We start from the raw sequence: 11,897 nt of genomic DNA on the forward strand, positions 1-11,897 counted from the left end.
AAATTAAGTATTTATCTGACTATGAGAAGTTAGATATATCATTTTCGATTTTTGAAATGAATCTTATCACACCAGACCGTATTTACTCGTCGGGTTGTTTGATTGCATTTGATTCTGAGGAATAAAAGGAAGTATTCATCTAACTATGAGAAGTTAGATATACAGGGGCTCTTCGGATAAAACATTCTCGAGTAAGAGCACGTGTTTACCTCTCTTCCTCTGAGGAGGTTGAGGCGGTCAGCAGGGGCTGCTGGGTGGAGCAGTCCCAACCTACGTGTTCCAGCCCCTCATTCTGGGGGCGTACTTCTCGTACTCCGCAGAGTCTAGAGTCACAGTGGCGCTCCCAGGCCGAAGGCTTACTGCGGAATGCGGTTCTGCGGACCGTCGTTCTCGCTGGATAGTTTCCGTCTAAAACGTCCTGACGCCTTGGGCCTATAGGACTTCTGAGGGCCAGCTCCCTCTGCGGAAGAGCGATGTACACCGCATTACACGGTGCCCGTCTCCTCAGTGCCCTCAGGAGATCGGTCTGCCAACCCTGCCGGTGTTCCAGGGCGCAGCGGTCTCTATCGAGCGCTTCTCTCAGTTACCGCCCAGAAATGTAGCGGTGCTAAGAGGCTCACAACCTCCACGGAGGTCTCTAGAGCAGCTAGTACGGCCGTCCCCTGCTGGTTCGCCGCTTCAGGGCACCGAGCTAGCCGCTCTAAGTGCACCAGAGGCCAGTCTCGTGAGACTGGTTCCCTTAGTATGTCACCTGGCGGTGTGGGAGCCCCTGCCAAGCTTGCCTCCTTGGGTCCTGCACTGAGCAGGCTCTGGTTCTATCAGTCGAGTCTTCCTAGCAGATGACGCGGATCTGAGGACCGTCATTTTTAGAGAAGACTTCAGCTATGAGGGTCCTGATGCTATGGCTCAGGACCTCGGAGGGCAGGCCCCTCTGGGGAAGAGCGGTGCACACTGCTCCACACAGTGCCCGTCTCTCCTCAGTGCCCTCAGGAGGTCAGTCTGCCAACCCTGCCGGTGTTCCAGGGCGCAGCGGTCTCCGGTGAGCGCTTCTCTCAGTTACCGCCCAGAAACGAAGCGGTGCTAAGAGGCTCCCAACCTCCACAGAGGCCTCTAGAGCAGCTAGTATGGCCGTCCCCTGCCGGTTCGCCGCTTCAGGGCACCGAGTTAGCCTCTCTGATTACACCAGAGGTCAGTCTCGAGAGACTGATTCCCTTAGTAGACTAATGTGTCTCGGTGGGTCCTGCACACTGTAGAGGGCTATAGAATCCAGTTCTCCTCCGCCTCAGTTTAAACGGGGTCATCCCCACTATGGTGGGTCCCGAGCAGGCTCTGGTCATGGAACAGAAGTAATTACTCCATCGAGGTGGTCCCTCCTCACATTGCAGAGTCCGGGTTCTACAGTCGGTACTTCACCGTTCCGAGGAAGGATGGAGGGTGGCGTCCTATTTTTAGATCTGCATCATTTGAACCGCTCAGTCAGGCAACTGAAGTTCAGCACGCTCGCACTCAAACAAGTCGTGTCTCAGATCAAGTCTGAGGACTGGTTTGGCACGATCGATCTAAAATATGCACATGTCTCCATCCTTCCTCATCACAGGAAGTTTCTGAGGTTTACTTTTGGGGGCAAAAGCTTACCAACACAGAGTTCTTCCTTTGGCCTTGCACTCTCACCCCACACTTTCACAACTCAACCACATCGACGATTGGTTGATATTAGCTCAATCAGAGTGGATGGCAGTTCGACATCGAGATGACGTTCTCGCTCACATGAAAGAGCTGGGGTTAAGACTTAATGCCAAGAAAAGTGTGCTTTCTCCAGTACAGAGAACCACTTATCTGGGCGTGGTGTAGGATTCGACCACGATGTAGGCACGTATGTCTCCTACTCGGATCGAGTTGTGAAGGAAACCTTGGTTCTTATCTCAGGGCCTGGTGCTGGGAGCTCCTGGTTGTCGCATATGTTAGCGACGGATGCATCTTTCACCGGTTGGGAGCGGTCATGAGTGGCCGCTCGGCAAGCGGCCTGTGGAGCGGCCGCCATCTCACGTGGCGCATAAGTTGACTGGAGATGCTGGCCGTGTTTCTAGCTTTGAAACACTTCCTCCCAGGCCTAAGAGATCGCTATGTGTTGGTGTGCACCGACAACACAGCAGTGGTCTCTTACATATGTGGGGGCACTTGTTTGTGACTCAGATGATATTGCACGGTCCCCTCTGGTTCTCTCTCTGACTCATCCAGCTCCACTAGGGCTTGGATGGCATGGTACAGACGTGGCTGAGGCTTTGTCTGTACACCTTTCCCCCGATTGTTCTGCTCCCGGGAGTTCTGGAGAGAGTGCGCTGGAATGAGGTCAGTCGACTGACAGTAGCCCCGTTCTGGCCGGGCCGAGTATGGTTCTCGGACCTGATTCCTCTCCTCGATGGCGCTCCATGGGAGATTCCCGTCAGAAGAGATCTCCTCTCACAGGCGGAGGGTGCGCCCCCGCCCGGAGCTGGGGAATCTGTGGGTGTGGCCTCTGAGGAGGCACAACTCATAGCTTCCGGTCACTCAACCGAGGTTGTTGAGACCATCCTCCATCCAGAGCTCCCTCTATGAGGAAACTGTACTTCTTGGTGCGGAGACCGCCAGCTTGACCCAGCTAACTACACATTTGGTACAGTTCTGGAGTTCCTGCAGGCCTGTTTATCCGCAGGGTTGACCCACTCCACCCTAGAGGTCTTCGTGGCGGCCATTGCGGCCTACCACTCCCCTCTCGGTGGCCATTCAGTGGGAAGACACCCTCTTCTACTCCGCGGTGCGCTGAGGCCGAGGCCTCTGGCCAGAGAAGCTTATGTTAAGTGGTGGATCAGGATGCTATTCCATAGCCTTGAGCCCTCTGATCTCCCCTCTCCTTCGGGGGTCAAGGCTCACTCCTCCAGAAGTTGGCCTTCGGGATGGCAGGCCCTGCCTTCCTCCTGATTACACATGTGATTCAGAGCATGGTCACGCTGAAGGCGTTCCCGTAGCATTTAGACGCAGCTTCTCGTTCCCTTCAGGTAACCATGGTTACATGAGTAACCTGGAGACGTTTCTGTTACAACATCCAATTTTTCTGAGCTATCAGATATGCTGAGGAATTAAGACAAGTCAGGAAGATTATTTACAAAGCTCAATTGTGGTAGCTCTTTTGTCTTTTGTGGTAGAAGTGATTCCTTTAGCTACATGGAGTATACACAAGACTAGATAATGATCTGAGATATTGTCGCTCTGCTGCAGAATTTCAACGCCGTTAGCATAAATGATCATAAATGAAATATTACCAAAAGAAAGGTAAAATAAAATAAAATTACTTTGGAAAAAATATAAATGCAAGATATCAATATCAATATCAATATCAGTCTTATAATGAAGATTCGACATAAATCATTCTACAGAAAAAGACATTTGAAAACATGCTATTAATTGTTTTCTGTGTTAGTGAGAAATGTGCAGGCACTGACGCACACCCTGTTCCAGCGGCAGGTGTCTTTAATCACCCGGCAACTCCACCCTACCACACCTGCTCTTAACCTGTGTGGGCTTTGCTCACACACACACACAGATAGATGCTCATCAGTCCACGCAATACTGCATGGATCACTCTGCTTGTTCAGACAGAATGAGGAACTGCCTCAGGGATGTGGATTTGTGTGTGTGAGTTATACTGAAGATCATCAAAACAACAGGGCATGTTTAGAGAGAGCAAGACTGAGTCAGTACAATCACAGTCATTAGATATGACTTATACTAGACCCATATTAATAATTCTCAGACACAAGATCCAACTCAAAACTGTCTCACATTAATTTTCATATTTTTGTGTAGCATTGTGGTTTCTGTATTTACATTGAGTTTTTAATCTTATAGGCCCAAAACATTACTAATGACCCTATTTATCATTTTAAATAGGTTCAAACTGCCTAAATATGCTACTATTTTCAAAAGTTTGGAGTTGGTATGAGTTTTTTAATGTTTCTGACTGATGACTCTTATATGCTCAGGTTATTCCTTTATCAAAAATACAGTAAAAATGGCCAGTAATGTACTGTTAATTTACAGCCCTTTACCGTTAATTTACAGCTTTTCATTTTTACAGTATGCTACCGTAATACTACCATGTAAATTAACTCAGCTAATTTGGGAAACCGGTTGCTTCAAACAGTTTGAGTTTAAAAACTATTATTCAAACGGTGTTAGTACTGTGAACTTAATTCAATTTTAATGGAAAACAGTATTTTACTGTCAAAATTTGGTCGTTTTTTTACAGTAATTTTTTACAATGTAATACAATTTTGATAATGATTACAATACATTACATTTTTGTTTTAATCTAATTTATTTCTGTGATGATAAAAAATGATATGAATCTCCAATGTCATATGATCTTGACATACTTGACAATATATTTTTTGTATACAACCTATTGTTACACTGAATTACGTTTTTTCTGTAAATCAATATAAAAATGTATGATAGTCATTACAGAAAAATATAAAGCTGTATTAAACTTGTATTATTTTAATGTCTTTGACCCATGTTCATTCCTGAATGATGACTAGTCAATACATCATTCCAGCTGTGCTTAATTACACAATAATTTAGCAACTATGACACAAAACACCTGTTCACCAGCTACCAAGCACATCCCCTGGGAGTCCGTAGACATGATATATAAACATTTTCTTATATTTTTATGACATTTCTATTTGAATTAACATTTTCTGATGATCTTTCAAGTATTAATATTAATTAATGTTCCTAAAACAATTCTAGCTGTTTTTACAACAGGGGTCCCTGGGTTTGTAAAAGTTAATTTACATGAACATATAACTGATTATTACTGTATCTTTCTTTCTTTCCTTCTCTCTCCCTCTCTATCACATACATGTAAACACACAATGAAACATCTGTGATGGCCTCAGGTACTCAGGCTTGTTAGGAAGCACTATGCTAATAATATCTGGCAGAATTGGATTCATTGTGCTGCTATTGTGTTGCAACTGTCCCTTGATTTCTCTTCCTATTTCTTTCTCTCTGTCTCAGTAGGATTTGACGTTTTAGGTCAGGTCTTCAGAGGTGTACAGCAAAGCGATCTAAAAATAATCTATGTCCACCCTCCCAACGCTTGCCAACATTTTCAATAGAATTCTAACATGAGCTGTAAATAAAAGAAAAGTAAAGGTGTTGATACTTAGGAGCGCATTACTATCATTATTCTTTGTACTTAAGCTTGGGGGGTTGTTCAGATCCCTAATTATTATGCTCTAGTGCTGCACCATTTGTGCCACAGAAATGAGTGATACCTGAAATCATAAAGTCAATTAATTAAAGGTGCTGTTTGTAAGTTTTTGACTCTACTAAAGCATAAAAATACCATAATATGTTTGCAGATATTTAAGAAACATGCTAAGTTAACATATTTGTTTATCTGAAAAACAATGCTACAGTCTGTTATCCTCCTTTGAAAATGTGCGTTCTGGGCCAGAATGTCCGTCTCTGTTTTGGTTTGTGAAACCTGCCCACTGCCAGTTTACCCAATTATATTTCGGCACCCCGGGTTGCCAGTTGGCGGGAAACACAGCGTATTTCAGTCATGGAAGCTGGCAAACGAAAGTAGGCGCGTTTCCATTACCCTTCAAATTGCGCAATTTGCGAATTGAAAATACGCTTAATGGAAACGCGTAAATTTCGCAAAAACGGCCATATATCGCAAAAAAGTTTTTACGCTCGCATGAGGTGGTTTTTCAGGCAATGCGCAAAAGGATTAATTCGCAAAACTGCAATGGAAACGGCTTTTCGCATTTACAGGTCACATGGCGTATGTAAAAAGTAATATGATCATTCTTCAATGTACTATAACCTCCAAGAAACACTTCATAAGTGGCCTTTTCCCTACTATTAATACTTAGACAATTTACATTGCACAAGTCTGCGGTACAGTGTGGCTCTGATATGGTCACTGAAGCTGATTGCAGCCACTCAATGCTTGTGTTAATGTTTTTATACAGTCTATGGTTTATTCCAGCCGCGCCACGCACGTTTCTGAAGCGGCTCTCTTTGCTGCTTCTGTAAAGATACATGCATAAGCCTCCTTTGAATAAATATAGCCAAAATCCGTCAAAATCCCACCAAAATCCGTTGCCATGATTTATCGCGAGAGGCAAAAGGTTAAGTTTTAGCCGCATAACATTGGTTAATCGAAACGCCGTCATTTCGCAATACTTTTTTATCGACATTCAGAAAATATCGCCAAAGTTTTGCGCAAATCTGTAATGGAAACGCGCCTATTGTTGGTTTCGTCAATCTGGCAACCTGCGTGTGCGTCAAGTCTGAGGAGGAGGGGCCGGGTGAAAAAAAACCCTCTCCAATATTTTGAATTTGGACTGCAATACCTAGTTCAACCACTCGGTGTCAATCCTACATACAGCACCTGGCAACAAGTGGACAATAAAACAGGTGAAAAATCTGACTATGCCACATTTAAAGGTTTACCCAAAAATGTAAACTCTGTCATCATTTACCCTACACTTGTTTCAAACCTGTATGTGTTTATTTCTTCTGTTGAACACAATAGAGGATATTCTTCAAATTGCTGACGGTAGCCATTGACTCACATAGTATTTTTTCCCCGTAGTATTGAAGTCAATGGCTGCCTTCAACTGATTGGTTGCACACATTCTTCAGAATATCTTCTTTTATGTTCAACAGGAGAAAGAAACTCATTCAGGTTTGTAACAACTATTGATTAAATGATGACAGAATTTTCATTTTTGGGTGATCTATCCGTTTAAATTCCACAATATCATAGAAATTAATACTATGTTTTGACTCGGGCAGTAACCACCAGGCAACCATCCAGAAAGCAATAGCCTTGTAGAGGTTTCCTAGAAAGTGTTATGAAATGTACTTTTTGGTTGGAATATCTAAAAGGTTTCAGATTCCACCTAGAGAACTCTGAACTGTTTAAATAGGTTCTGGAGTGCTGGGAGCAAAAAGATTACATCACAGCAACACACGACCATGCACTCCACTCTAATTAGAGTGTGTTAATGAAGAACCAGATAGGGTAACAAGGACACACATTAACACACACGCATATGCAAGTACACACATGTCCGCTGTCAACATTTGCAGCAAATGCAGAGAATAATAAAAAGCCTTATTAGTGAACGTAGCATATGAAGTGTAGATGTTTGTGGTGTTCTGTATAGTCCAGTGAAGGCAGGTTTCATTTGTAAGGGTGCGTCTGACCTGACAGACACGGAGAACTCTCCTGGTGTGCTCTCACTTTCCCTAATGAGAAACGCTCCACACTCCAGCGGTCTCAGACGATTTTCTGCAGCCTGCCGTGATATTCCACCCACAAACCACCTGCAAAATAAAGACTCATCTGTCAGTTCAGCATCATGTATATTTATGAATTGAAAGGGGACTACTGGTACAGTACACTTTAAAAATGATTCTTTAATCAAGTAAATAATGTTAAAAAAATATTTATACTGCAAAAAAATTTTGTGGAATGTACTTAGAAAAAAAAATCACTCAGAAATTGCTAGAAAATTTCATGTAATGGCAAGTAACACTGAATTCAATGTGAAATTCTGAAGTCTGAAATAGTATTTTCTTGACAAATTTTTTTTTACAATTATCTTAATTTACTACTGAAAATCATTTTTTAAATGATTATTGTAATACAGCTTTCAAGAACAGCATCTTTTAATTGAAAATGTTGATGCATTTTTTGTTCTACACTGGCCTACAGTGGTTCCTACACTGAAAAATTGATTCGTGGTGGTTTAGTCCCAGTCTGTCTCCAGCATGCACCAGGGCATGAATAATTAATATGGTTGCATTGTTTGACCATTTGCCAGTTATATTTACTTTGTTGTTGTTGATTTGCACACAAATGATAAGTCTATTCCTCTGTTAAAATGGTTAGTTGGTTGTTTTTCGTGTCTGTGTTTCGTGTGTTTTGAGGTTTACAATATGTGACTTTTGAAAGTATTTTATGTGTTGTTGTTGTTTTTTGTTTTTGTCTCAAGCACTTTACTCTCCATGTACATTTTTATAGAGAATACATTAGATGAAGCACATAATATTGAATAATTTAGAATCACATAAATAAAAGGGAACAATCTGCAAAAAACTCATAAGATTTGAAGTTGGACTTGATCTAAACAAGCAGCTATTACATTTACATATATGCATTTGGCGTTTAGGCTTTTCACATAGCATTTAAGGCATATATTCTGTCAGTTTATGCAGTCCCTGGGAAATGAACCTATGACCTCGGTGTTGCTTGTGCCATGATCTTATATTTTAGCTACATAGATGCCAAATTATTATTGCAATATAGCAAATTTTAAAATTTTGCAACTTTAATTTTTAAAGGGGTCATTTAATGCTTTTTTAAAGATCATTATTTTGTGTATTTGGTGTAACAGAATATGTTGACATGCTTTAACGTTAAAAAAACATTATTGTAGGTCCTCTATGCCCCGCCTCTCTCAAACGCGTCGTTTTCATTCTATGCACAATCAGCTTGTAAAAGGAAAAGCTCCAAAGAGAAAGGAAAACTTGAAATCGCATCATATGACCCCTTTAAGTTTAAATGAATATACTTGCTTAAAATAATAAATAGGTGAATTTAACACAAAAAGCCATGTGAACTTTTTAAACCTGCTATTTAAGTTCTAAAAACATCAATTTTTTTCCAGAGGGATTTCAGAGGGATTGATTCACCTTTATAACATTTCTTATAGAATTAAAATTAAAGTTTTAAGAGGTTTGTGCATTGTTTTCTCACTGGATGTTTCAGTCCTAGCATGATATATAGTGAAATGACATGTTTAATTGTGAGAACACGTTCTGCCATCTTTTGCTTAATAAGTAGCTTCAGCTGCATTTATCGTAAGCCAGCATTTGATCTCAATCAGTCTTATCTTTTTTTATCACGATCATGAATTTGAACTGACTCATCCTTTTAATTCAGAATGATTGGTATAGGTTCTCAGTCACAAACTGCCATGTTTAGATCAGGCCACAGCATTTTTGTTGGGGTTTGGTCTAGACTTTGACTTTTGCTAATCCTCAATGCCTTACAAGGTTCTCAATCTTCCATGTCATGGTAAAACTGGAGGGTAAGGAAATCCTTACTTAGCAGATGTCCTTACCTAGCAGTTTCAATCCTAGTCACACCATTGGGAAGGCCACACCCACAGCTATTTGTGAGTCATGTGACCTCACATTGAGGTGTAATGCTGGGAAATCCTTCCTTCTTAAAAAAATTTTTAAAAGTCTGGATGATGCAGATTAATTCTACAATACAATCCTAAACCCAACCCTAAACGTGCTCCAGCTGAGCATCCAACAGCACCTTTCCAGCTGATGCAATCACCATCCACCTTGCCCAACACAAATACAACATTCAGAACCACGGAGAAAGCAACACCTACCAAATGCTTTGTGGACCACAGACTACTAGAGATATCAGACCTACAAATAAGGTAAAAGTGAAAAATATAAAATGAATGGATTTTGGAAATGTCCTAGTTTCTAGTTCAGACAGCATCTCTGAAAAAAAAAAACGTCACAATAACGGACTCTGAACATATGACTAAGCTGTCTTCACTTGAATTGTTAGGTTTTTTTTATTATTGTATGGCTAGAACTAACATTTCCCTCTAAGAAAAGATCAAATAAAGACTGCAAAGGTTTCCCAAAACATTACGACACCCCAGGTGAATAGAATAAAAATAATAGCTAGATATCAGTATAGTTCCCAATTTATTGATTACATTATGGATTCCAAACATTTTTGTAGTACAAATTTTCTGAAATGTGCAAATGAGGCATTATCTAATAAAATATGCAAATGTGCATGGATTTCCAAAACATACATCTAAACATTGGCTAAAGCCATGTTCAAAATTCTTGTTTAATTGTGTTGACATATGAAAGTTTTTTTTACAGAAGCGGTTTTAGATATCTCTTTCTATCACCCCACAAATCAGAAAATATTAAACAGCTAGAAAACATGTGTGATATTTTGAGAATTTTGAGACTCATTTTGAGAAAATGGCCTTTAATGAGAGTATTGTAATTGAAATACAGACACAAATGGATTAAGTGCAATAATGCCTTGTAATTCACATATAAGCCACTTTTGTCATGTGATACTTACGTGTGAGGTCTTACATTGATATAGTTCTTCGGTACATAGCCCCGCCTACCAAACAGCTCAGCTGTGTACCAGTTCGGATCATCATCCATGTTTGTCACCTAAAATAAGCATAAGATCAGTATTCAGATGTCCACTATCAGTTAGATATTTCTCCTCATTTAAGAATAGGGTTTTCAAAACGATAGTTCATGAATCACTGGGGTTTTGTAAGATAAAGAAAATCTAATAATTATTGAAATCTTAAAATATAAAATTAAAATAAATATTTAAAAATTAATGTTTTTAAATAAAAATATGTATTTGTTTAAATAAAACACGTACTAAAAGAGATTAAATATGTTGTTTACTATTGATATATTACCTTCAAATACTTCAAGTAAATATGTTATATCAAATGGGGTTCAGCTGACAAAAACATTTGGACCGGGATATTTCACTAGATCAGGCTATTTTAAGTGCATTTACCAAAGTAGGGTAATTGAGTTTCCCATTCAGTCAGTCACGTTCAACGTTACGTCAGTGACTGAATATGCTTTTCAGAAATGTTCTGCAATTATACTTTGACAGTTTAAATCTTAATAATTAAACCATTTGCTTAGGTAGTGGAAATTTAAAAGACTTTTCAAGTATCCATGGTAACTGTAATTCCCCAGATAACATAATTTGGTAATCAAAAACAAAAAACGATTTGCAAACCTATGCAAATTACCTGCCTCTTGCTTAAGTTCAAATAACACATAAACAAATAACTGACAATGGCAGTGTGTTTTACTGACTTTACCATATATGGTTTTCTGTTTTATAAAGTAGCCTATAAAATAATCTTCACACAAGAATTATCTTGTACTGTCCCATCCCACAAGCTGCCCAGCTACATATATCATCACCTAATCACACAGAAATCCTTTCTGAAATACATAACACAGATGCACACACTCCCACCAAACTGACTCACTGATCTAGTATTTTCTGCTAAGGTGCAGCATGCAGACTAGCATCCTTACAGTTTCATCCAAGTGTACTCTATATCCACAGTAAACTATTGCATGCTCACTCAGACTCACCTTTAGGATGTCACCCTTCTGGAAACTGATCTCATCACATTCAGTCGCTCTGAAACTGTAAAGTGCCTCAGCCTCCATCGGAGAAAGAACAGAAAAAGAAAAGAAGAGGCAGTGAAGGTAGTGAAGTGGAGATGAGACCAGGGTGAAATCAAGAAAGAGTTCAGAGACAAAGGGATGAGAAAGGGCAAGCACAAATGGAAACAGATGAAATGGTAAAGGAGATTATTAAAAAGGATGGAGTGTAGAGATGTATAATGGAGAGGCTGATTGAGACGAAGAATGATGAGTAGCCTTCAGCGCAGAAAAACTGGAGCGACAAAAACATTAAGTGGAAAACTGAAGAAGCATAATGTTGATGGAGAATCTGAGAGAATATGTGTGTCTGCCGTAGTACAGCTGTGCAGGGTGGGAATGGAGGGGGATGGAGAGAGAGACAGAGACAGAGAGTGAGAGAGAGTGAGAGAGAGAGATAGGGAAGTGAGAAAGTGAGAATTAAAGTGGGCATTATGACCAGATCAGAATATCACATGCTTTCGATTCAATTTTTCAAATGCCTCAGATATAATGATATATAATATACACTAACAAAAATAAAGGTAAAAATCCAAAAAAACACTTGAGTGAATTTGTTT

At 40.3% G+C, this 11,897-nt stretch overlaps 1 protein-coding gene across 1 annotated transcript in view; it reads right to left on the reverse strand.

The window, feature by feature from the left end:
* LOC107590757 (GRB2-related adapter protein-like) overlaps nucleotides 1-11,610 on the reverse strand; it is a 23,412-nt gene extending 11,802 nt beyond the window's left edge. The window contains exons 1-3 of the mRNA XM_016279663.1: nucleotides 11,266-11,610; nucleotides 10,202-10,299; nucleotides 7,270-7,389 (exon numbers count right to left, since the gene is read on the reverse strand). Coding sequence (XP_016135149.1) covers nucleotides 7,270-7,389; nucleotides 10,202-10,299; nucleotides 11,266-11,343 — 296 coding nt within the window. The 5' untranslated portion in view covers nucleotides 11,344-11,610. The remainder of the gene's footprint in view (nucleotides 1-7,269; nucleotides 7,390-10,201; nucleotides 10,300-11,265) is intronic.
* Between the last annotated feature and the right edge of the window lie 287 nt (nucleotides 11,611-11,897).

Source organism: Sinocyclocheilus grahami, unplaced genomic scaffold (genome assembly GCF_001515645.1).
Source record: "Sinocyclocheilus grahami isolate Dianchi unplaced genomic scaffold, SAMN03320097.WGS_v1.1 scaffold132.1, whole genome shotgun sequence".
In the NCBI taxonomy this organism is placed as follows: domain Eukaryota; kingdom Metazoa; phylum Chordata; class Actinopteri; order Cypriniformes; family Cyprinidae; genus Sinocyclocheilus; species Sinocyclocheilus grahami.